The sequence below is a fragment of the Giraffa tippelskirchi genome, chromosome X (genome assembly GCF_054371585.1).
Source record: "Giraffa tippelskirchi isolate mGirTip1 chromosome X, T2T-mGirTip1v1.2.pri, whole genome shotgun sequence".
Classification (NCBI taxonomy): domain Eukaryota; kingdom Metazoa; phylum Chordata; class Mammalia; order Artiodactyla; family Giraffidae; genus Giraffa; species Giraffa tippelskirchi.
The window spans coordinates 89,087,311-89,114,026 of NC_137289.1; the positions used below are offsets into that span (position 1 = coordinate 89,087,311).

Genomic DNA, 26,716 nt, shown 5'->3' on the forward strand with positions numbered 1-26,716 from the left:
GGTGACCAGTAGACAGGACCCACTCATGCGAGTTGCCACTGTGCCTTATGAAGGGAGCAGTGCCACCTGAAGACACGCTAGTCAGACAACAGGACAGGTGGGGCGACAGGCTTATTCACTGTCCTGCCTCCCCTCCATTGGGCTCAGGGGGCTGGAAACCTTCCTTTCAATAGCATATGGTAGGGGGAGACTCTGCAAGGGTCAGAGCCACGCCTCATTCACCCCTTTACCTCCCCTAGCTCCCTACCCCTGCTGGCTGCTCTCTTTGGCCCTAGTGTGAAGCACAGTTCTCCTGACACACTAGGAGCTTGATCAGTGCTGCAGGCACAACCGACTATGAATCAATTTTTGGTTTCTAGCCCCAGGAACTATTTGTAGATAAACTTAGAAGTCACTGATTCCCCTAAGAGGGTGCAGGAACAATTTGTGGGTTCTTCAGTTCTTTCTGCTTATATCCCCCCTCCCCTGCTGCTGAATTTCTCACTGATTCTCCCAGTGCCCCTTGGTCCTCTCATCTACTGATAGGAGAACAGGTCCAGAGAGATAGAGAGTGATCTGTCACAAATGAGATAAAGAATGTGGAAGGGCAAAACTAACTTTACTTGGTGAACAGAAGGAAGTGCTAAGCTGTGTTCAGTGGCATGACATCCAGGGGATTTTCCCAATTTGCGTGGGGGCCAAGGCCTGAGCCCACCCCCCATTCTAACCAGGGCAGGCCCAGAGAATTAATTTTTCTCTTCATCATTACCTTATCCATTACACCCCACCCCAAGCTTTGATCCCCACCCCACACCAAATGGCACTTAGGACAAATGTCCCATAGGACATTGGGATCATACTCCTGGGTTTTGGGACACCCATCTGTCACCCTAAATGACTTTAAGAAAAGTTGCTCCCTCCATAGACTGTTTAGGAGGCAGCAGCACATTCAGGTGTTAGGACTCCCAAAAAATACAATAAATTCTATTTTTTAAAAATAAATTTAAAAAATCTTTGGGTCAGGACCCAAGCTGTGTCAGGATGTTTGGTGGGCTCAGCAAATGCTCAAGGACCCACCTTCTCTGACTCTCTCCTAGGAGACCCTTCTGCAGGCTTTGCTGTCTTTCTGTCCATCTGCCTGCTTGCCCCTCACCCCACAGAAGCCCCAGCCTCAAGGTTCATTCACCTCTAGCTCCGAGCCACACTATTGGAGACACACAACAGGGTGGAAGTGGATGGGCCCTGGGCGACCCGGGAAGTAGGCCCTGGGCTGGGACAAGGACAAAAATAGAGGGAGAAAAGTGCTGGGACAGAAAAAGAGGGAGACTAGAGAAGCAAGAATAACAGAGAAGCAGAAAGGTAGAGAAACAAATGGAAGAAAGAGGAAGGAAAGACAGAAATTTTTCTGAGGTGGAGAGAAGGTCCGAAAGAGCACTCTTCATTATAAAGCCAGTGGTGTGGGGAGGGAGGGGTTCTCAGCAAGCCTGGAACTGACTTTTAGAGAATATACTGAGACAGAATTCCGTTTTGGCAGTAGAACCAAACAGCTCAGCGGGGAAGCTAGGGCCTGGGGCCCTGTAGGAGGGAATCAGATGGCAGGGTGTGGGAGGGGCCTCTTTTCAGTTTTCAATCATATCTGGCTAGGAAAAAGACCCCAAACAGTCCCTTCTGTCTCTCCTCCTTCCTTTCGACTCCCTCCCTGAGTGGGTCCTCCCTCCAACCCGCCCACCCAGGACTTCAGCCATTGGCTGGTCTGGGGTGGCTCCACAGTGCCCCTCTGTGGCATGCAAAGGATCTGCATTCTGGATATAAGAAGAGTTAGGCCTGAGACCGTACTCACTTCTACCTGACTATAGATGAAGTAGGTGCCGTCCACCAGTACCTCCAACTCCCCGCTGCGGGGGTGTAGCTTAAACACCTTGGGGTTCATGGTGATGCGAGACCAATCATTGAGTACTCCACCTGAAAGATCTCAGTATGAGAGAACGGCAGTCACTCAGTACATGTCAGAATCATCTGGGCAATAGAAACAACAAATATCAAGCTGTACACAACCCCCACCCCCATTGTGAGATAACCCGGATAGCCCAGGAGGCCAAGCTTTAAGAAGAACGTCTGGAAGCAGAGAAAGCGGTCTGTTTGTAAACTGGCAGCCAGGCCTTCTTCAGGCCCCTGGGGTCTGCATGTTCTTTCTCTTTCCTTTTCTGACTTCACTGTCTGGAAGGATCTTTAACCAACACCTTCCAACTGGAATTGGGGGTGGTTGGTAAGAAGAGGGTGGGCATGCTGCCCTATTTTCTTTATTGTTCTGAAGCCTGCACAGGAAAAATCCAGACACTGAGGGGCAGGCTAGGTCTTATTATTCCATTTCATCTCACCAGCCATAGCTCCTGAATCCTTATTTCTCCTTGTCCTTAACAGATTCCTTTTTATAGTTTCTCCACACTCATTTCTTTCTGGAAAGTCTCCCTGGGCCCCTAGGAAACCACTTGGCCCAAGGATCTGTCTACCCAGAGAACTTTAGGGATCAGGGTTAAGTCAGACTTCATGGCAGCCAGACAAGGAACCGCCAGTAATAAGGCCATGTAGGGCAGAGAGATCTTTATGAGAGTGAGGGATCAACTGCCACACAGCCCTAGAACCAGCCAAATGGATGGAGAGGGTGTCAGAGGATGCAGGCGCTGCTGCAAAGCATTTCTCATTAATACCCCATTGCGGTGGAGAGGTATGTGAGGGAGGAAGAAGAGCTTCCCTTTCCATTCTCTAGCAAAGGGGATGTTCCTTCCCACCTCAAGAGACTTGGGAGCCTTTTCCCTTCAAGACCATCCATTCTTAGAGATGCAGACATAGAGAACAGATTTGTGGTCATGGGTGTGTGTGTGTGCAGTGGGGATGGAGCGGGTGGGATAAATGGAGAGAGTAGCATGGAAGAATATACACTACCATCTGTAAAATGGACGGCCAGTGGGAATCTGCTGCACGACTCAGGGAACTCAAACCAGGGCTCTGTGACAACCCAGAGGGGTGGGATGGGGTGGGAGGTAGCAGGGAGGTTCAAAAGGGAGGGGATATATGTATACCTATGGCTGATTCATGCTGATGTAGGACAGAGACCGACACGATACTGTAAAGCAGTTATCTTTCAATTAAAAATAAATTTTTAAAAATCCATTCTTCATCCAAGAAAACATGTTTTGAAAGTCCATCCTTGGCTAGTCTCGGGAGGTCTGCCTTTCCGAGGTGTGAGGAAAAGGTGCCCATCTTCCCTTGAGGTGATAAGCAGACGGGATAGGAGTTCAGAGGAGACACTCTGCTCTGCCCCTCATGGAGGACCACTCTGCAGGAAATCTTCCTACCCCTGACCCGTCACTCTTGCTTCTGCTGGAACTAAAGATCAGCATAGACTACTGCTGGGGATTGGCCCAGAGGGGTTGGAACTCGTCTTGTTGTGTGGTGGGAGCAAAATCAGTAGCTTCTGGCATAACACTGAGGCCACCCATCCAGACACCCAAACAAATCTATTTCCTGACTGTCTCACTCCTCCCTGGATAGATGGTGATCATGGCCTACCCAGCGTCCTGGGTCCCAAGGCACTTGGTCCCGGCAGGACAGTTTGGGTTTTGGTGCCATTGTGTTCCTACTTATATTTCTGAGGCAATTAAGTCAGGCATCCAGGTGGCAGTCCGAGAGGTAGCCAAGCCCAGTCACTAAGGAAGCAGAGCACAGCCAGTTCAGGACTGACTGGGTTCTTAGAAGCTGTTCCCATGCAGCAGGTTTCTGACCCTTCATTTACTGCTTCTGTACTCATAGCCCCTCCCTTCTACTCCAAGCTCTGTAAGCATCTGGCATCTTGGCTGGCTTGCTGCTTCCTGAGGCTCCTGGGGGCTCATGCATTTTAGGCTTGGTATACTCTGGGGACTGGACATTATTTCAAAGCACTGTTCTTTAATGAATGTTCATGTCTCTTTGGGGAAGAAAATGAAGCTGATCACTCAGTGGAGTATACACACGCATCACTGAAATAGCATAGTGCAGTGGAAAGAGTCAGAGAGATGTGGTTTTGAAACCCAGCTCCTACTCTTAATGGAAATCTTGGGCCAGTTAATTAACCTTTCTGAGCTTCAGTTTCTGTCTCTGTAAAAAGGAGCTAATGCCTACCTTTGTTGTGAGGATCAAATCAAATCAAAGACAAAAAAAGTATGTCGAAAACTCTGAAGTACCATACAAACATAAGGCAGCAGATTTAGTATGGTGTTGTCCAGTCTCTCTGGCACTGTTTCCCCACCTTTGAAATGCAGGGATTACATTAAAGTAGGATTTCTAACCTCCTTCAATCCACCCCCCCTTTTTTGTAGACGCTAGCATCCCATACTTCCTAAAGACTCTAACATGCCCCGCCACTTCCCTGAGAGAAATGCCCCTCCACCCTAGACCCATCACACAAGATTTGATTTTATGTATTTCTACTTTCCATAATTAGTATTGTGAAGATGTTGATCAAACTACACATATTCTCAATGGTGACTCTGATTCAGCCTCCACTTCCCAAGAATCCCTGGTTTAGACAATGTCTCAAGTCCCTTTCAGCTGCTTCTTCTTTTTTTAAATCTGTGATTCTAACTGCTATTTGTAGTAACCAGTCTGAGGGCAAGCAATTACTTGAAACAGCCAGCAGAGGGCAAAATGGAGTAGAGAGTGGCCCCTAGTGTCAAAGGTACCTTCGAGGTCTGGGAGGAACTGCTGCTGCTGCTAAGTCGCGTCAGTCATGTCCGACTCTGTGCGACCCCATAGACGGCAGCCTACCAGGCTCCGTCGTCCCTGGGATTTTCCAGGCAAGAGTACTGGAGTGGGTGGCCATTGCCTTCTCTGGGGAGGAACTAGGCTGGGTGATTATTTGAAGGCTGTGGGTAAGGGTGGTGGCGGGAAGAAACTCTTCTTAGGGAGAGAGCCTACTTTGACTCTTACCATTCTTGACTTGGATCGCTGACCCTTGGCCCTGTAGATGCACCACGGCTGGCTGGGAGGATGAGAAGCACAGAGAAAGTAGTCACTGTGAGAAATGGCTGCTTCCTCAGCCACCAGTTGCCAGGATTCCACCTTCTAGTCTTCATTTGTATCCCAATTCTGATCCCTCTCCCCTGTCTTGGGATGCAAGTGGCCACATTTCTACTAGAGGGTAATATGATTTTATAGCTCTGCCAAATGTAACGCCTCTGAGCCTCATTTCCCTAACTGTGAAATGGGGATTCTGAGAATCTGTCTGGCCTCTCTCACAGAGATGTCTGAAGATCAACTGAGGTGACGAATATAAAATACCCTGCAAGCCATCCAGCCCCATGCAGCTGTGCAGATTGATTGCTGTGGCCAAACAGCTGTAGTGAGAGAAGCCGCGATGAGACAAGGCGAGGTGGTGGAAATTGCCAGTAGAGATGGATCAGGAAGCTCAGAGACTAGGGAGGAGCCCTTCAGGCCATGAAGGCAGAAGGCCAGGCGGGGCTTGACCTGGAACTGGTTAGCTGATTTTTAAGAACATATTCTTAAACTTCTAAGCTGCTGACATCAGATGGTTGGAGTGCCGACAAGGTGTCTGGTGTCGTCCGGGAGGCCCAGGACCAGGTGAATAGGACTCACTGACAGCTCATGTCAGCAGACTATTGGGCTTGGCTGTGGTGACCCTCTGTCTCCTAGGGAATGGGGAAAAATAGCCACAGTGAGACTCAGTTTTCTTGCTAAAAGCAGGCCTGGGGGCAAAGTTTTTCTATTCATGGGAGGGGCTGTGAATGAAAAACCCCCAGAACCTCCAGGGTCTCCTCACAAAAGAAAGCCTCAGCAAACAGCAGGGAGCAAACTCAAGGGTGGCTCAGGCCTGTGGCCTTCCCTCTTTCCCAGCAAGACAGCGATTCCCAGCCAACCTGGTTTTCTCGAGTTCCAGCTTTATCAGCAGCACCTGCAAAATAGGGCAGGCCAGTCAGAGGGCATGCTCTGTCAACTTGCTCTTTTCTTCCATCTAGGCAGCCAATGGCACTGAGCTTTTGCTCCCTGTCTGAGCCAAGCCAGGCTCCATCTGAGCCTTTTGCCAAGCATCATCTGAGCCTTACTTTCCAGGACTCAGAGCTGGAGGGAGAGTCAGGGTGTGATGCGGGGCTCTGGAGTGTGAGATGACACCCCTTTCTTCTCTAACTTGTCCCTGACCTGCATCTTCAGTGTGCCCAGCACCCAGCAGGAAACTGGCCTCTCACCAACAATGGCCCAAGGCAAGTGCCACTGAGCACCCACGGTGACAGAGGAGAGTGCATTCCTGCCACCATGTGACCCCGAGACAATGGTGCTTGCTTCTTTAGCCTTTTGTTGTCTTTCTATTAATTTCCTCTATAGAATGCATTGCCATTGGTAAACATCTTGCTTCTTTAATTGTCACTCTCCTCCTGTACGACATAAATTCCACGAGAACAGGAACCACTAATCAATATATCTCTTGCATATAGAAAGTACGCAATGAATATTTGTAGAAAGATTGGATGAAAAAAAATTCCAAACTGCATCTCTTGGGGGGCCACAATGACACTGATTAACCCTGTTTGAACTACCAAAGAATCAGAGTCTTGTGGCAGTATTCTTGGACCCAGAGAAATCAGCTGTAAAGAGTCCATTTCTGTAAAAGCCCCAAGACACAAGTGGTGAGTAGGAGAAGGAAACAGCAACTAGCCTAAGCCCAGGCAGTCTGACTCCTGTCAACTCTGATTAGGCAGGTTTGGATCTGCATCTGTACCTTTGGGATGGCCTTCTGGGCCCAAGGGGAAAGATGCAAAGAGATTAAATGCTATTCAAATGGGCAACGTGGTAGGGGAAGGATGTAGCACAATAAGCACTTGTTTCCTCAACAGGTTGGTCCTGGTTCCTGTGTCTGCTTCTTCCACAGCCTGAGTGACTCATAAGTTTCCAACTCCTTGATTATCAGTGACTACTTGTCTACCTCTATGGGAAAGGCATTTCAGAGTTCATGGGATGAGACTACTTTAGGGCTTGTCATTCTGTCCAGCCCCCAACATTCCTCTCCATGTTGTTGTTACTGTTTAGTTGCTAAGTTGTGTCTGACTCTTTGTGACCCCATGGACTGTAGCCCACTGGACTCCTCTGTCCATGGGATTTCCCAGGCAAGAATACTGGAGTGGGTTACCATTTCCATCTCTAGGGGATCTTCCCGGGCCAGGGATCAAACCAGCATCTCCTGCACTGGCAGGTGGGTTCTTTACCTGGGAGCCACTAGGGAAGCCCATTCTTCCCCTTTGCCTTTTTCTAATCAAACATCAGTATGTGAAGCTAGATGCTGGAAATCAGAGGAGACCAAATCCACAGGTCAAGAACAGGTATCTCTTCCTTGACAGGTTGGTATAAATACGAAGTTAGAGCAAGGCAGGCCCTACTGACTTGTTCAATTCCTAGCTCTCCACTGAGCTAGGAGACCACACACCATCAGTCATGTCCAACTCTTTGCGACCCTAAGGACTGTAAGCCCACCAGGCTCCTCTGTCCATGGGATTCTCCAGGCAGGAATACTGGAGTGGGTTGCCATGCCCTCCTCCAGGGAATCTTCCTGACCCAGGAATCAAACTGGTGTCTCTTACGTCTCTTGCACTGGCAGGCAGATTCTTTACCACTAGCACCTCCTGGGAAGCTCCATAAAGAAGAAGTTAGAGCAGGGAAGGCTCTACTGGCTTGTCTAATTCCTAGCTCTCCACTGAGCAAGGAGACCACACACCATTATTTTAAACTGCTCTTGGGATCACCTGCTACTGTTCTATTAGAGAACTTTTAAGGAGCCTAGGACGGTGGAGAGATGGAGGAACTCACCAGAAGGTCCTTGGAGGCCAGGGGGTCCTTGAGGACCAGGAGGACCTGGAGGGCCGGGTGGTCCCATAACAGTTGTTCCTGGAATCCCAGGAATCCCTGGAATCCCTGGGGGTCCTTGGGGTCCTGGAGGTCCTGGAGGTCCTGGGGGGCCATTGGGTCCAGGAGGTCCTGCCTTCTTTCCTGAAAGATGAGATTCGGTATCACATTTGTAATTATTGACTGAGAGTGTACTGTCAGGAGTTCCACAGCTTTCTCATGACACAAAGGTGGCCCTCTGGGAGTTCCTGCTCTTAAAGAGGTGGATACTTTTATCACCTATCACTCACACACACACATACACACACACTTCGTGTTTCATGAATCGGCATTTACAGACTGGGTTTGAAGAAATAATGACCCTCAAGGAACTTGGTCTCATGTGGAAACAGACAGTCACAGGACAGTAGAAGTGTTGCATTAATTGTAGGGACAAAATGCTGGAGAGGTCAGGGAAGGCTTAAAAAAGGAGGTTACAGTTCGGCCAAGTCCAAAGGATCAGAATCACCAAGTGGGTAGACCTATGGGCCACTTTTTAGAATTGAGAACTGGGCTATTGTTGCAGAGCGTGGCTCTCATGTTCACTATCCAGGTTGGTGGACTTGATGTGGAAGAGATGAGCAAGCTAGGAGGTCAGCTTGACCTTAGGAAGACTATCAGCTCCGGGAAGGCTTCCTGTAGGAGTCAGGATGTACAGGGACTTGAGTTTGGGATGAAGGCTGGAAAGTAGAATTGGAAGGAGTCTGGGAAGATGAGAGGTGGTAGGGGGAGGGGGAGGGAGGAGAGAAGGAGAGAGAGAGAAGGCTCAAGTAACATAAGGAAAGACGGGGTGGTGGAGACCAGAGAGAGATGAGCTGTGGAGGAAGCAGCAGGCAGGTGTTACTTTCTCAGCTGACCTCTCTAAACCCTATTTTTAAAGAGCTCTGGGAAAGGAAATTCTGCAAAATCCCTTGGTAACATGTTCCAATGTTTATCACCCCCTCACTGTTAGGAAGTTCTGTATATTGAACTGAAATTCCTCCTGTGGAAGTTCCTTTCATTCTATTGTTTGTATAGATAGAAAAGAATAGTTGCCATCATATACACAATAACCCTAATGTGCTCAAGGACATTAAGTCACCTATCAACTTCTATTTTTATAGGCTAAATAATCTAGCTTTCCAGAGTATTCTTTCCTCAGAGGCCCTATTCTTGAATGTATTATTAATCAAGCCACCAGATCCTCCCCATTTCCTCCTTGCTCTCTTTTCAGAGCAGTCTCAGCCTTCCTATTCCACATTCCAGTCCTTCCCATATTCCCACCAGAACTACTGCGTCCTCACTTCCCTGCCTTTTCCCAGTCTTGTGGAAGTCCCAGGAATGGGAGCCTTTCCCCAGCTTCCATCATGTTGTCTTCACTTGTGATACTTTCTTCCTTTTAAAATATAACCCTGTCAAGTCTCACTTAAACACCTCTTTCCTGACACTGCCTTCTGGCTTCCTGGACTCGCAGGCTGGAGAATCCTGTTCTGATTCATCATGTTCTCTTTTAAGGAGAATGCCGTGCTCAAGAAACCCAATCCCCATGGCAACGCCACTCCAGAGATCAGTTGTCCATGTCTAACCACATCTGCATTTACAATGAAACAACAGGGTCATTGTGGGGCCCCTTCCTCAGGGAGGAAAGTGAGGAAAGTACAGAGAGCTTCTCTCCCAAGGAGAGGCAGGAGTTTTAGCATTTTCCCTGCACTTAGCAGCAAAAGATTGAATCTGCCCAGTTACTAGATCTAGCCAATTTTAAGATGCTGAACAGGAAAGCCATCTCCCTTCAGATTTGGGCAGATTCCAAGTCAGGCTTATTCAGTGCCCAAGTTTCAATTCCACCTAGTGTAGTGGAAAAAACAGGGAATCTGTAGTCGGGAGATAAGTCTGTAATCCTCAGCTCTGCCATGTACATATACTTTGGGCAAATTCCTTCTTCTCCCTGAGCCTTAGTTTCTCCATCAGTGAAACGAGGAGCTTGGCTTCGATGATTTCTCTAAGTTTCCTTGCAAGACTGAGGTTCCATAAGGAGACTGACTTACCCCTGAGAGTCAGGAGACTTCCCTAGTTTGATGATAAAGTCTGCTTCTCTCTCATTCTTTTCTGGGTGGCACGGACACATGGGATGGTGCATAGTAGGCTGTCTCCCGTCCCAGAATTTCCAGGCCTAACAGTGATTTTTGAGTTAGAAGGGGTTCTGTGGGTAGTGTGAACTTCAGTATCAAGACTGTGAGTCTCCTGTGATTATTAATGTAATTTTGGAAGAATCAGAGCCAGAAACTCCTCCAGTGAAAGAGAATACTGGTTGCAGTGTAAACAGAGAATGTTCACCTATGAAAATGCTAGAAGGAATCTGGGAAATAGCTCCTGCTGGGATCTAGTTCTGCAGCTGGTGGTCTTTGCTTGTCTGCAACCAGGTTTAGGCAAGTGCCCTTCTCATCTTTGCACCCTTATAGAAAATTGGCCCAGAGAGAAGCATGCACAAAATGACCCCTGGACTAAGAGGATGACTTTAGAGTATTGCATTCCTTCTCTGGATTTCCTTACTTTAACAGAGCACTTCATGATGCAAAAGCTCAGAGACTTTTGTATGTACCAAGGTACCCTGTGTAGTCTTAGATGGAAGAATACACACATTTTTTTAGTGACACTCAAATTGTTGACAGAATGAACTAAGAGAGGGGAGAGAGAGTTATGCAAGGGGGAAAATGCCATTAAAGGATGGACATGAAATGAACAAATCAGTTTACCTCTTCAGGCATGTGCCTATTCATTGCATCCAAGGAAATATGTATTAAATGGCTTCTAACTGAGTGACTTCACTTTCACTTTTCCCTTTCATGCACTGGAGAAGGCAATGGCAACCCACTCCAGTGTTCTTGCCTGGAGAATCCCAGGGACGGCGGAGCCCGGTGGGCTGCCATCTATGGGGTCGCACAGAGTCGGACACGATTGAAGCGACTTAGCAGCAGCAGCAGCAAATCACTTTTAGCCAAGGCAAATGTTTAAGGCCCATGTACCAGGTAGTAGTGCTAGGCAGTGATTTGAGTTGTTGCCAGAAGCTTTGGGATCTCCTGAGTTTGTAATTCCAGAGCTTCTCACCTAGACAATTGTCTTCTATTACCACTGCCGAGAGTTCTCTCGGGGTCATCCCTTGGATGACACTGAACTGGGTGCTGTTCCCCACCACGCACATGCCCTGTATTTGGGTAAATCACTATCCTACTTGCTGTTCCCTCAGATATGACGTGTTCTTTCATGCCTCTGAGACATTTTAGCCTGCCAGTTCTCTTTGTTAGAATGTTCTTCCCCTTCTTTTTTTGTCCCCCTCATCCTTAAAAATCCCGGTTAGATAATATATTCTCTGAGATGTGGTACCTCACTCACTAGGGAGAACTACTTGTTCTTTCTCTGTGTTCTCTCAGCACCCTGCTGATGCATCTATGATTGAATTTTTAAATACTATAATACAGTTATTTGTGTGTTCTTCCATGATTCCAACTACACTGGGAGATTTTGGAGGGCAGAAACCATTTATCTTCATCTCTGTATCTCAGTTGATGCTTATTCACTGTTTAGTGAATGAGTGAGTAGGAAAAAACCCCTAGTAGCTATCATTACAAAGTACTCTTGAGGCTACCTATTAAGAAAAAAAAAGAAGTCACTCCTGGGCTCGTGTTAGGAGCAGAGGGTGTCATTGTCCAGGCCAGGGGAGCTTTCTAGGTTTGTTAAAATTTCTGTCTTAAAGGGATATGACAAGAACAGAAAACTACACACTTGAAAGTCAAATTTACTTTCTCAAAAGACAGAATTGCTCGGTGAATGCCCAGGCCCCACAGAGAAATGTTTCTTCACTGACTCCAGTTCTCTGGCTATTTCCCAATTTTACTCAGCTCGGGTCCTCAGGGGCCAGGTCATTTCTCAGCCTCTATCCAATAGGGATACAAGTTTCCCATGTGAGCCATGACACCTCAAGCCATGGAGTACCCTAGTGCTCAGAGAAGTGACAGGAGGCAGCTGAAGCCAGTGTTTTGGGTCTAATCTGGGGTTGATAATATATTCTGTAAAGCTCCAGAAATGTTAACAGACAGAATTATTTCACTTAGAATATTTTAATGAAAAATCATAAATTTCACTCTATTTTCCTCCCAGGTCAGAACACAAAAACAATTAGGTACTTAAAACTGGTTTCAAGGTTGGGTTTCTTAGTCCTAAGGAGTGAACCATATTGCCTGGTCCTGTCCTTTGGAACATATCTGTCGTTGGGTTCTTCTTTTCAAGCAGGCAAGCTCTTGTACAAACTCGTGGGTCGTTCCCATTGCAAGTACACCAGAGACTTACAGACCCAGCAATAGTACAATGGATCCGTTCAACTAGAAGCTTCTTGGAAAAGACTAAAAGGTCAGGGTACTACTATAGCCAAGTTTTTCCATCATAAAGAATATACTGAAATGCCAGAACAAGAAATACCTTCCCTGACTACTTGAGAAATAGGTGAGGGATAGCTTTTAGGCCAAAAAAGAGGGTACTGACATCTCTCAGGACATCATTCATACCTGGTCATTGATTTGATAAAGGAGGGGGAAAAAAGGAGAAAAGAGAAGGTCAGGGGAAAGAATAAGGAAGAATGAAGGAAAGAGAGGTAAAATGAACTGTATGGAAGAGGGAGCAAAAAAGAAAAGCAAAAACAACTTTCATAAGTTGCTAAGAAGCAATTCTATCTTTAATAGATCATCACTGAAAAATGATAGATATTTCTTATTCCTTGGAAGCTATAGTACTCAAGATCACATGTGACTGAGTAAAATAATGGACAAACAGCACTGAAAGAGTATAAAAATCCTCCTCCCTTGATTTTTTTCTTCTAATTTTAGAAAAGACACGACGGCAATCTTATAAAATCAAGAGATTGACTTACCCTTTTTCTTGTTTTTAACAGGACCTATTAAAAAGAAAAAATGGAAATTTAAGTAACTGCAAATTAACAGACAGTGTGTATTCTTCAAGATGCTCACAGGAGGAACCACTAAGAAACTGCAAATTTGAGGGAGCCCTAAGCTGAGGGTCAGGTTATTGGCAAGGCATTTAAGAACTATCAGACCTCCCCAATCTGTCTCTGACTTTTAGTTATAACAATAAAGTTAAAAGGAAGATTCTTTCCTAGGGAGAAAAATCTTTCAGGCTTAGTCTTTGGAGTGAGGGAATGAGTACTTCTCCATAAAAATGAAATGTCCAGAAATGCAGAACTCAACAACCTTAGGACGGCATTCCATTAATTACGCAAGTCCTGAGATTGAAGAGTCACGCATTCAGGTCAGGAACTGATATGAAATCTCATGTGTTGAAGCTGGAAGGAAAAAAGGGTCATTTTCATGGAAGGAGCAGAGCAGTAGCAGTTTACTTTTTAGTCCCTTCCTCGCCGTTATTTAAATTGTTAGTTATTCAAGTAGTGCAGCCATAATACATTCACATGGGGGCCACATGAACTCCTACTGTAATTTATCATAAATTAACAGACACTTTAAAAGAAGTGTCAACAGTTTCACCGACAATGAAATCACAAGCATTTTCTGGGGAATTACTTCTAAAGAAAACAGTTCTAATCAATTGAGGGCACTCAGAAAACCCAAGCCTTTTCTCATATAGTTAGGTAACAATCACTCCTCAGACATACACAGTTTAGCTGTCTCCAGATGTGCAGGCATGTTTTTCCCTACTGGGGACACAATTCACTTCATTCTGTAGGGGGATTTAATTTTCTTTAGAAGGAGGTATTTGAAATCTGTTCCAAACTCCCATGAAGACCCTACTGGACCACATTAAACCCCTGTCAATGCCCTCAGGAGCGCACAAGAAGAACATCAAGTATTTGTTGTATATTGTTTTTAGACTATAAAACATATTTCCATCTGTCATCTCATTTTATTCTTGCAACAAGCCTGAATGATCTTTACCAGTAAGAGCTCACTCTATCAAAGATTCTGTCTAAGCAGACTCAATCAGAAGTCAGTAAAGCCTCTAACTTGGAGGGCTGCCAGTGTGGCCATCAGTCCCTTGAAAGCCAATGTCTGTGTAGACTTTCCTGGCAAAATAACTTCATGTGCAACTGTAGGTATTATTATGTGCAGGGAATATTTATGGTTGGGTTTAGCAACCTGCTGCATTTAAGGTCATGATCCTCCATTCTTCTATCCTCATTTCTTGTCTCTCTCCTCCCAGTTCTTGGTTTCTTTACTGCCTATCTTTTATGTTTCTAACAGCATTGAGATTGTACACCGAGGTTCTGGCAAGGAAGCACAGCTAGACAGATATTACTAAATAAGAGGCAGCTTGAGAAGGGCCACCTTCTTGAACAAGAAAGCTATTTGGGGAAGGATTTACACAGAAAGGCTTAATCCCATCAACCAACTACCAGCTAACCAGTTGGTCACCTCAGCCTGGGAGAGCAGTGAGACGACAGCCGTTGCAGACACTGCCCTCATAGACAGATTGTGTTAGCCCTGGCCAAACTTCGAACCATTTTAGCTGGTTAAAAGGTTACTACTGTTACATTGTGGGCTTCCCTGATAGCTCAGTTGGTAAAGAATCCGCCTGCAATGCAGGAGACCCCAGTATGATTCCTGGGTGGGGAAGAGCCACTGGAGAAGGGACAGGCTACCCACTCCAGTTGTTGGGCTTCCCTTGTGGCTCAGCCAGTAAAGAATCCGCCTGCAATGCGGGAGACCTGGGTTCAATCCCTGGGCTGGGAAGATCCCCTGGAGAAGGGAATGGCTACCTACTCCAGTATTCTGGCCTGGAGAATTCCATGGACTGTATAGTCCATGGGGTCGCCAAGAGTCGGACACGACTGAGCGACATTAACTTCACCGTTACATCAGACTTCGAAGCAGGCTTTGAGAAAATTAGATGATCACCATGCAACCAGTCCTTACTGAGCATGCCTAGGAAGGAAGAACAGTAAATAATGAAACAAGTCTATTCTCAGAGAACTTACAGTTGAATGGGAAAGTACTAAAAGGGGGAGACTTAAGGAATTATACTGGTTAGTTGAGGAAAAAAAATTCCTGGAGGAAGTTTGACCTTACAAGGGAAAAGAGGGAAAGGGAAGTTATGAATTTTTCATTAACTTTTATTATTTTTATACCAGAAATACCTACTTATTACACATATGTAAATGCATGCACATATACATACATAGAAAAGAGCAAAAAGGAAAAAATAGCTTTAAAAAACTACTCACAAACAACCCCTATTAACACTTTATGCATATCTAGAAATTTTCTATGCATATAAATAGGTATTTTCACAAAATGGGATCTTGTTGCTTGATACCTTTCTTCTATGTCAGTAACTACATTTCTACATTGTTATTTTAAATTTGGATACATCAGCATTACATAGGTAACTCTTTGTATTTTTTCTGGTTCTTTCATGATTTCATTTTTTATATTTAAATCTTTAATTAATCTGATATAGATTTGGTAATATTGTGTGAGGTAAGTTCAGTTCAGTTCATTTGCTAAGTCGTGTCTGACTCTTTGCGACCCCATGGACTGCAGTACACCTAGCCTCCCTGTCCATCACCAACTCCCAGAATTTACTCAAACTCATGTCCATTAAGTCCGTGACGCCATCCAACCATCTGATCCTCTGTCATCCCCTTCTTCTCTCACCTTCAATCTTTCCCAGCATCAGGATCTTTTCAAATGAGTCAGTTCTTCGCATCAGGTGGCCGAAGTATTGGAGTTTCAGCTTCAACATCAGTCCTTCCAATGAATATTCAGGACTGATTTCCTTGAGGATGCACTGGTTTGATCTCCTTGCAGTCCAAGGGACTCTCCAGAGTCTTCTCCAACACCACAGTTCAAAAGCATCCATTCTTCGGCGCTCAGCTTTCTTTATATCCCAACTCTCACATCCATACATGATTACTGGAAAAACCATAGCCTTGACTAGACGGACCTTTGTTGGCAAAGTAATGTCTCTGCTTTTTAATATGCTCTCTAGGTTGGTCATAACTTTTCTTCCAAGGAGTAAGCGTCTTTTAACTTCATGGCTGCAGTGACAATCTGCAGTGATTTTGGAGCCCTCCAAAATAAAGTCTGCCACTGTTTCCATTGTTTCCCCATCTATTTGCCATGAAGTGATGGGATAAAATTTTTATCTTTATTTTCCGAAATGGCCATGGTGTGAAGAAGGCCGAGAGCTACAGGTGCTCAAGGCCCATCTTCCACTTGCTTCTATCTGCTCAGTGAACATTTGGCATATCCCTTGAAAAAAATGAGGATGAAAAAGTACAGACAAGATTATCCTTAGATTGTATCACACTTCCCATAGGTGCTAGTGAGTACATCATTTCAACAATATAGGAAGGAGTTCCTTCTTTTTCTAATATAGCTCACCATAGCCAGTAAATAATTCTTATGAGTTTCAACATGGTCCTATAAGTCCTGGTTCATTTTTTAAAATGAAAAAAAAAATTTTAGTTGGAGAAAAATTGCTTCACAATGTTGTATTGGTTTCTGTCATACAACAATGAAAATCAGCCTAATTATACATATATCACCTCCTTCTTGAGCCTCCCTCCCCTCCCCCGAAGTTCTGGTTCTATATCCACCATTCTCATTTCTTTTGCTCAAGGTCATTGTGGTTTTCCATCTTCAAGAGAGAAAATACCAGGGAGCTAGAACTATCCCATGTTAGATACGAATACCTTGACCTAGAGCAAAAGCAGTAACCTCTGCTCAGTTCTATGTCTTTTTAGATATGTTGACTTATTTTCTCTATATGCTTCAGAACCTTTTACATGCCTACTCAGAGCACTACTGGTATCACATGTCTGTTTCCATGGTAACAGGCTACATTTCTCTATCATTCTAATACCCTCTATTTGGAACCATCATGGTTTCTGCAGGCAAAATCCACAAATACCTCAGAGTGGGACAGACAGGTGTGCAGTCACTGAGATTGCTTTTATAGGAGTAAATTTGAGATTTGACAGGTTTTGATTAATGTGGGCAAGCTATTTGCTCTGATATTAAGAAAATGGAGTCTTGTAACCACATCAGCGCCATGGAAGATGGCAGCAGTCCTAGCCTGTGTCTGGTTCTGACTCAATCACAAATTGATCATAAGGCAAGTGTTCCATTTTCTTCTGATTCTTCAACTTCTAAATTAGGGAATACTTTGTACACTTTGTCTCTATTCAAGCCTAGGATTCTGATGAAGATAAATGACATTATAATTAAAGTTAACATTTATTGAGTATATATGAGCCATGCATTGTGCTAGATGCTTAGCATATCTCATTTAGGTCTTATAACAATCCAGCAAAGTAGGCGTTATTATGTTTATTTTATAGATGAAGAGATGGATTAAATTAATTGCACAAAGTCACACAGCTTCTACATATTTTCAGGTAAGTTGAAACTTCAGAAAGATTCATGTTTTTCAAGATGTGCTTTGAAATTAAAAAATAAACGTATATACTTCCAATTTCTGGTTTCACACATCAAGTTCTTGGAAGCCATCACTCCCATACTCACAATAAGAAAAAAGCTGAACAAACTTAAAATCACTTCTTCTTAGATCCATCAGAGAAGTAAGGTCACAAGGCAAACCGCTGTTCTATAAGATGGAGAGACAGACCAGTGGTTACAGAGACATATAGCTAACTAGGAATAGAAGTCTGTACCTGAAGTCAGTATCAGTAAGAACACTTTAAAACTGTAATCAAAAGATTGCTAGATTCTCAGTGTGGACCAAGTAGATCAAGGGATAAAAGTCCTCAGAAGGTTCAGTCTTAGGGGGTTCCCCACACTTTCATGTGTTTTACTTTCAAGAGCACTACCAAGTTCTCACTATGAAGACTGGAGAAAAATTCTCTTGTGCTTTCTAGTAAGGGGAGAGGAAAAGCAGCCATTTTGAAATATATCTGGACCTCTCTGTTATCTTTAACAAGGCCAGCCCTCAAGGAAAACTTTTATCAGAGTCTAACTGACTGAGGTTTTACCAGAGGCATACTGACGTGGGGGATAGGAAATACCCAGCTCAGTTCAGTGCAGTTCAGTTGCTCAGTCATGTCCGACTTGTTGGGACCTCATGGACTGCAGCAGGCCAGGAATCCCTGTCCATCACCAACTCCCAGAGCTTCCTCAAACTCATGTCCCTCGAGTCAGTGATGCCATCCAACCATCACATCCTCTGTCATCCCCTTTTCCTCCTGCCTTCAATCTTTCCCAGCATCAGAGTCTTTTCCAGTGAGTCAGTTCTTTGCATCAGTGGCCAAAGTATTGGAGCTTCAGCTTCAACATCAGTCCTTCCAATGAATATCCAGGACTGATTTCCTTTAGGATGTACTGGTTTGATCTCCTTGCAGTCCAAGGGACCCTCAAGAGTCTTCTACAACAACACACTTCAAAAGCATCAATTCTTTGGTGCTCAGCTTTCTTTATGGTCCAATTCTCACATCCATACATGACTACTGGAAATACCATAGCTTTGACTAGATGGACCTTTGTGGGCAAAGTAATGTTTCTGCTTTTTAATATGCTGTCTAGGTTGGTCATAGCTTTTCTTCCAAGGAGTAAGCATCTTTCGATTTCATGGCTGCAGTCACCATCTGCAGTGATTTTGGAGCCCCCAAAGCTAAAGTCTCTCACTGTTTCCATTGTTTCCCCATCTATTTGCCATGAAGTGATGGGACCAGATACCATGATCTTCGTTTTTTGAATGTTGAGCTTTAAGCCAACTTTTTCACTCTCCTCTTTCACTATCATCAAGAGGCTCCTTAGTTCTTTGCTTTCTGCCATAAAGGTGAAGGTGGTGTCATCTGCACATCTGAGGTTATTGATATTTCTCCCGGCAATGTTGATTCCAGCTTTTGCTTCATCCAGCCTGGCATTTTGCATGATGTACTCTGCATAGAAGTTAAATAAGCAGGGTGACAATATACAGCCTTGACGTACTCCTTTCCCAATTTGGAACCAGTCCATTGTTTCATGTCCAGTTCTAACTGTTGCTTCTTGACGTGCATACAGATTTCTCAGGAGGCAAGCAAGGTGGTCGGGTATTTCCATCTCTTGAAGAATTTTCCACAGGTTTTGTGATCCACCATCAAAGGCTTTAGCATAGTCAATAAAGCAGAAGTAGATGTTTTTCTGGAATTCTCTTGCTTTTTCTATGATTCAACGGATGTTGGCAATTTGATCTCTGGTTCCTCTGCCTTTCCTAAATCCAGCTTGAACATCTACAAGTTCTGTTGAAGCCTTGCTTGGACTTACCAAGATGGTGAGTAGAAGGACGTGCACTCATCTTCTCCTGCAAGAGCTCCAAAGTTGCAACTTGCTGCTGAACAACCATCTACAGCAGAATGTTGGATCCCACCAAAAAAAGATACCACACTTCCAAGGGCAAAGAAGAAGCCCCAACAAGAAGGTAGGAGGAGGCAAACTGCATTTAGAATCAAACCCCATATCCACCAGGGATGCTTGGAGGGCCCAAACAAAACCTTGTGCACACCAGGAACCAGAGACCCCACTGAGACTGAGCCAGACCTGCCTTTGAGTGTTTGAGTGTCTCCTGCATAGGCATGGGTCAGCAGTGGCCTGCTTCGAGGACAGGGGCTCTGGCATCAGCAGACCTCGGTCACGTAGTGTATGGCATAAACCCTCTTGGAGGAGGTCACCATTAGCCCCACCATAGAGCTGCTGAGAAGATGACCCACAAACTACAGAACAATTATACCAAAGAAATTCTTGCACTGTTAAGAAAGTTCTAGGACCCACAACAGATTCCCAACCTGGGAATCCAGCAAAGTGACTGAGAACCCCCAGGGAATTTGACTTTGGAGGCCAGTGGGATTTGATTACAGAACTTCCACAGGAATGGGGAAACAGATTCTTGGAGGGCACATACAAAACCTTGTGCGCATCAGGAGCCAGGAGAAACAGTGTCCCCACAAGAGACTGAGCCAGACTTGTCTGTGAGTGTCCAAGAGGTCTACAGTAGAGGTGTGAGTCGACAGTGGCCTGCTGCAGGGTCAGGGACACCAAACACAACAGTGCATGCACAAGTCCTTTTGAAGGAGGTCATTAACCCTACCATAGTTTGCCCTCATCCAAACAAGACGAGGGAACACAGCCCTGCCCATCAACAGAAAACTGGATTAAAGATTTACTGAGCATGGCCCTAAAAAATTATGCTGTTAAAGTGCTGCACTTCAATATGCCAGCAAACTTGAAAAAATTCAGCAGTGGCCACAGGACTGGAAACGGTCATTTTTCATTCCAGTCCAAAAGAAAGGCAATGCCAAAGAATGTTCAAACTACCGCACAATTGTATTCATCTCACATGCTAGCAAAATAATACTTAAATTTCTCCAAGCCAGACTTCAACAGTATGTGAACCGTGAACTTCCAGATGTTCAAGATGGTTTTAGAAAAGGCAGACAGGAACCAGAGATCAAACTGCCAATATCTGATGGATCATCAAAAAAGCAAGCGAGTTCCAGAAAGACATCTACTTCTGCTTTATTGACTATGCCAAAGCCTTTAACTATGTGGGTCACAACAAGCTATGGAAAATTCTGAAAGAGATGGGAAAACCAGACCACAGTATCTGCCTCCTGAGAAATCTGTATGCAGGTCAAGAAGCACCAGTTAGAACCAGACATGGAACAATGGACTGGTTCCAAATTGGGAAAGGAGTACATCAAGGCTGTATATGGTCACCCTGCTTATTTAACTTATATGCAGAGTACATCATGGGAAATGCCAGGCTGGATGAAGCACAAGCTGGCATCAAGATTGCAGGGAGAAATATCAATAACCTCAGTTATGCAGATGACACCACCTTCACCTTTATGGCAGAAAGCAAAGAAGAACTAAAGAGTCTCTTGACGAAAGTGAAAGAGGAGAGTGAAAAAGTTGGCTTAAAACTCAACAATCAAAAAACGAAGATCATGGTATCTGGTTCCATCACTTCAGGCAAATAGATGGGGAAACAATGGAAACAGTGAGAGACTTTATTTTTGGGGGCTCTAAAATCACCGCAGATGGTGACTGAAGGTATGAAACTAAAAGACACTTGCTCCTTGGAAGGAAAGCTATGACAAACCTAGATAGTGTATTAAAAAGCAGAGATATAATTTTACCAACAAAGGGCCATATAGTCAAAGCTATGGTTTTCCAGTAGCCATGTATGGATATGAGAGTTGGACCATAATTCTCTGGCTGAGCACAGAAGAATGCTTTTGAATTGATGCTTTTGAATTGTGGTGCTGGAGAAGATTCCTGAGTCCCTTGGACTTCAAGGAGATCAAACCAGTCAATCTTAAAGGAAATCAGTCCTGAATATTCATTGGAAGCACTGATGCTGAGGCTCCAATACTTTGGCCACCTGATGCTAAGAGCCGACTCACTGGAAAAGACGTTGATGCTGGGAAAGACTGAAGGCAAAAGGAGAAGACAGCAGCCGAGGATGAGATGGTTAGATAGCCGCACTGATTCAATGGACATGAGTTTGAGCAAACTCCAGGAAATAGTGGAGGACAGGGGAGCTTGGCGTGCTGCAGTCCATGGGTTGCAAAGAGTCATATGTGACTTAGTGACTGAACAACAATAACAACTAAAAACATTGAAAGTTTAGATCCTAGTTAAGAAGTTTCTATGGATAATCAAAGACCACATGAAAAGACTAATATAAGAACAATGAGACAATTTTAGCCTCTGACACCACAGCTATAGCAAAGAGTAAACACAAACTAACTCTTGTTGCTGTTGTTGTTTAGTTGCTAAATCATGTCTGACTCTTTTCAACTCCATGGACTGTAGCCTACCAGGTTCCTCTGTCTATGGGATTTCCCAGGCAAGAATACTAGAGTGGGTTGCCATTTAAAGTGTTCTTAAAAATCTTCAGGGGATCTCCCCGATGCAGGGATTAAAACTGTGTCTCCTGCTTAGCAAGCGGATTCTTTACCATTGAGCCACCTAGGAAGCCCAGATTAACTCTCAGCTGAACATAAAACCTTTACACTACTGGCCTACCTAACTCAGTTTCTTTTATCCAGTAAATCATGTCTGGTTTTCAGTCAAAAATTACAAGGCATAGTAAAGGTTAAAAATATAGTCTGGAGTGATAAACCAAGCATCAGAACCAGCCTCAGAAATGAAAGAGGAGATATTACAACTGATACCACAGAAATACAAAGGAGCATGTGTGTGTGCATGCAGGTTAAGTTGCTTTAGTTATGTCTGATTCTTTGTGACACTGTGGATTGTAGCCCACCAGGCTCCTCTGTCCAGGGGATTCTCCAGGCAAGAATACTAGAGTGGGTTGCCAGGCCCTCCTCCAGGGGATCTCCCTGACCCAGGGATTGAACCCACGTTTCCTACATTGGCAGGTGGGTTTTTTACCACTGAGCCACCAGTGAAGCCAATGGAATATTACTTGGCCACAAAAAAGAATGGACAACAACACAGATGACCTTGAGGGCATTATTCTAAGTGAAATATGTCAGACAGATAATACAATATGATCTCTTTTATATGTGGAATTAAAAAATAGAGGAAAACAATAGAATGGGCAAGACTAGAGATCTCTTCAAGAAAATTAGAGATACCAAGGGAATATTTCATGCAAAGATGGGCACAATAAAGGACAGAAATGGTACGGACCTGACAGAAGCAGAAGGTATTAAGAAGAGATGGCAAGAATACACAGAAGAACTATACAAAAAAGATCTTCATGACCCAGTTAATCACGATGGTGTGATCACTTACCTAGAGCCAGACATCCTGGAATGTGATATCAAGTGGGCCTTAGGAAGCATCACTACAAACAAAGCTAGTGGAGGTGATGGAATTCCAGTTGAGCTATTTCAAATCCTGAAAGATGATGCTGTGAAAGTGCTGCACTCGATATGTCAGCAAATTTGGAAAACTGAGCAGTGGCCACAGGACTAGAAAAGGTCAGTTTTCATTCCAATCCCAAAGAAAGGCAATGCCAAAGAATGATCAAACTACTGCACAATTGCACTCATCTCACACACTAGCAAAATAATGCTCAAAATTCTCCAAGCCAGGCTTCAGCAATACGTGAACCGTGAACTTCCAGATGTTCAAGCTGGATTTAAAAAACGCAGAGGAACCAGAGATCAAATTGCCAACATCCGCTGGATCATCGAAGAAGCAAGAGAGTTCCAGAAAAACATCTATTTCTGCTTTATTGACTATGCCAAAGCCTTTGACTATGTGGATCACAATAAACTGTGGAAAATTCTGAAAGAGATGGGAATACCAGACTACCTGACCTGCCTCTTGAGAAACCAGTATGCAGGTCAGGAAGCAACAGTTAGAACTGGACATGGAACAACAGACTGGTTCCAAATAGGAAAAGGAGTACGTGAAGGCTGTATATTGTCACCCTGCTTATTTAACTTATATGCAGAGTACATCATGAGGAACTCTGGACTGGAGGAAGCACAAGCTGGAATCAAGATTGTTGGGAGAAATATCAATAACCTCAGATATGCAGATGACACCACCCTTATGGCAGAAAGTGAAGAGGAACTAAAGAGCCTCTTGATGAAGGTGAAAGAGGAGAGTGAAGAAGTTGGCTTAAAGCTCAACATTCAGAAAACTAAGATCATGGCATCTGGTCCCATCACCTCATGGCAAATAGATGGGGAAAAAGTGGAAACAGTGGCAGACTTTATTTTTTTTGGCTCCAAAATCACTGCAGATGGTGATTGCAGCCATGAAATTAAAAGACGCTTACTCCTTGGAAGGAAAGTTATGACCAACCTAGATAGCATATTAAAAAGCAGAGACATTACTTTGCTGACAAAGATCCATCTAGTCAAGGCCATGCTTTTTTCAGTGGTTATGTATGGATGTGAGAGTTGGACTGTGAAGAAAGCTGAGCGCCGAAGAATTGATGCTTTTGAACTGTGGAATTGGAGAAGACTCTTGAGAGTCCCTTGGACTGCAAGGAGATCCAACCAGTCCATCCTAAAGGAGATCAGTCCTGGGTGTTCATTGGAGGGTCTGATGTTGAAGCTGAAACTCTAATACTTTGGCCACCTGATGCAAAGAGCTGACTCATTTGAAAAGATCCCAATGCTGGGAAAGATTGAGGGCAGGAGGAGAAGGGGACAACAGAGGATGAGATGGTTGTATGGCACCACCGACTCAATGGACACGAGTTTGGGTGGGCTCCGGGAGTTGGTGTTGGACAGGGAGGCCTGGTGTGCAGCAGCTCATGGGGTCGCAAAGAGTCGGACATGACTGAGCAACTGAACTGAACTGAAAAAATAGATAAACAAACAAACCAACCAACCAAGCTCATAGATACAAAGAACAGTTTGGTGGCTGCCAGAGGTGAAGTTTGGGGGAGGGGGTAGGAGAAATGGGTGAACATTTTTTTAAGTTTTAATAAATTCAATTAAAAAATAAAGTTGGCTAGCCTAAACAACAACAACAATAACTCACTATTAGTGAGCTAGTGAACTTGAAGATGTCAATAGAAACTTCATACATGAAATTTAGAGATAAAAAAGGAATGAAAAAGATGGAATAGCATATCGAAAGACTGTGGTACAATTACAAATGGGATATACAGCCATAACAGGAATACCAGAAGAAGGAAGAGAGAGGAGGGAATAGAGGAAATATTTGAAGTAATATCAAATAAGAGTTTTCTAAAAGTAATGACAGACACCAAACCTTAGATCTAGGAAACTCAGAGAATATCAAGCAGGACACATACCAAAATGCTGACCATTAGGCATATCATATTCAAACTGCAGAAAATAAAAGACAAAGAGACAATTTTTAAAGAAGGCAAAAAAAGAAGGTAAAAAAAAATTACATTGGCTTCTCTTCAGAAATTATTCAAGCAAGAGAGTGCAGTGAAATAGTTAAAGTGTTTAAAGAAAAAAAAAGCTATAATTCTGTATCCAGCAAAATTATTCTTCAAGAATGAAGCAGAAATAAAGACTTTCTCAAACAAAAATTGATTGAATTTGTTGCCAGGAGACATGTCTTATAAGAAATGTTAAAAGAAGTTCTTCAGAAAAGGAAAATTATATAGGTCAGAAACTTGGATCTACATAAAGAAAGAATATTAGAGAAGGACTTAATAAAAGTAAAATAAAATCTTTTATTTTACTTATTCTTAATTGACTTAACAGACAATAGTTTACTCAAAATAATAATAGCAAAGATGTATTCAGTGATTATAGCTTATGAATAAGTGAAACAAATAACAGCAGTGCTATAAAGGATGCAGGGGAGGAATTGGGAATACTTTGCTATAAGGTACTTATACTACCTGTGAAGTGGTATAATATTATTTGAAAGTAAACTTGGATAAGTCATAAATATATATTTCAAACTCTAGGGCAACCACTAAACTTTTTTAAAGTATAACTGATATGAAAGAGGAAAGAAAATGGAATCATAGCAATATAAAATGTTTGATTAAAACCAGAGAAGGCAGAAAAAGAGTGGAAGACAGAAAAAGAAACAAAGAAATGGTCAATGAATACAAAAAGTTACAAATATAGTATATATTAACTAGCTATATCAATAATCAATTAAAATAAAAAAAACATTTCTTCAGTTCTCTCCTATTACTTACTTATTTATTTGGCTGCACTGGGTCTTAGTTGCAGTACCTGGGGTCTTCAATCTTCACTGTGCCATGCTGGATCTTTAGTTGCAGTATGCAGCATCTTTAGTTGCAGCATGCAAATTCTTAGCTGCAGCATGTCGGATATAGTTCCCTGAACAGGGATCAAACCTAAGCCCACTGCATTGGGAGCCCAAAGTCTTATCCACTGGACCACCAGGGAAGTCCCTCAATAATCACTTTGAATGGAATAAATATACCAGTTAATAGACAGAAACTGTCAAAGTAGATAAAAAACCAATAACCAACTATTTCTGTAAGAAATACACTTTAAATATAAGACAAAGGCAGATTAAAAGTAAAGGGATGGTGAAAGATATATCATGCTAACACTAATCAAAAGCAAGCTAATTTCAGACAAAGTTGACTTCAGAGGAAGGGAAATTATCAGGAATGAAGGGAGGCATTATATAGTGATAGAGGGGTCAATTTTCCATGACATAGATCCTTTAATCTTATGGCAAAATCTGACGACCCCACTATTATACTTGGAGACTTCACCATCCCTTGATCAGTAACTGAAATATCCAGCAGGATAAAATTGGTAAGGATATACTGAGCTGAATATACCATTAATCAACTAGTATCTAACTGACATTTATAGAATACTTCATCCAACAATAGCAGGATATACAGTCTTCTCAAGTTCACGTGGAACATTCACTGAAATTAACATTATGTGTCATAAAACATACCTTAGCAAATTTAAAAGCATAGATATCATATTAATTGTACTCTCATATTACAATGGAATTAAACTAGAAATCAGTAACAGAAAGTAGCTGGAAAATCATATGGATTACAACAGGAAAAAAGATCAAAATGATTTTGGAAAATATTTAATCTAAGATTCCACCTCAGGAAACTAGAAAAAGAAGAGCAAATTAAATTCAGAGTAAGCCCAAGAGAAGAAAAATAAAAATCAAAGTAAAAGAAATGAAATTGAAAACAAGAAAGCAATGAAAAAAAATAAATGAAACCAAAAGTTGGTTCTTTGAAAAGATGAATAATATCAATAAACCCTTACCTAGGCTAACCAAGAAAGGGAGAGAAAAAACACAAATTACTAATATCAGAAAGGAAAGAAGTGCCATTACTACCAATCTAATGTACATTAAAAGGATAATAAAATAATACC

The 26,716-nt window shown here is 43.3% G+C and overlaps 1 protein-coding gene across 6 annotated transcripts in view; it reads right to left on the reverse strand.

Annotated features, from left to right (window-relative positions):
• Positions 1-26,716, reverse strand: part of EDA (ectodysplasin A) — a 361,402-nt gene that overhangs the window by 4,011 nt on the left and 330,675 nt on the right. The window contains exons 3-7 of one of the 6 annotated variants that reach the window (XM_081566353.1): positions 12,806-12,829; positions 7,831-8,010; positions 5,892-5,926; positions 4,945-4,996; positions 1,820-1,950 (exon numbers count right to left, since the gene is read on the reverse strand). In XM_081566353.1, coding sequence (XP_081422479.1) covers positions 1,820-1,950; positions 4,945-4,996; positions 5,892-5,926; positions 7,831-8,010; positions 12,806-12,829 — 422 coding nt within the window. The remainder of the gene's footprint in view (positions 1-1,819; positions 1,951-4,944; positions 4,997-5,891; positions 5,927-7,830; positions 8,011-12,805; positions 12,830-26,716) is intronic. The other 5 variants (XM_081566356.1, XM_081566355.1, XM_081566357.1 and 2 more) reach the window with 5 other exon arrangements.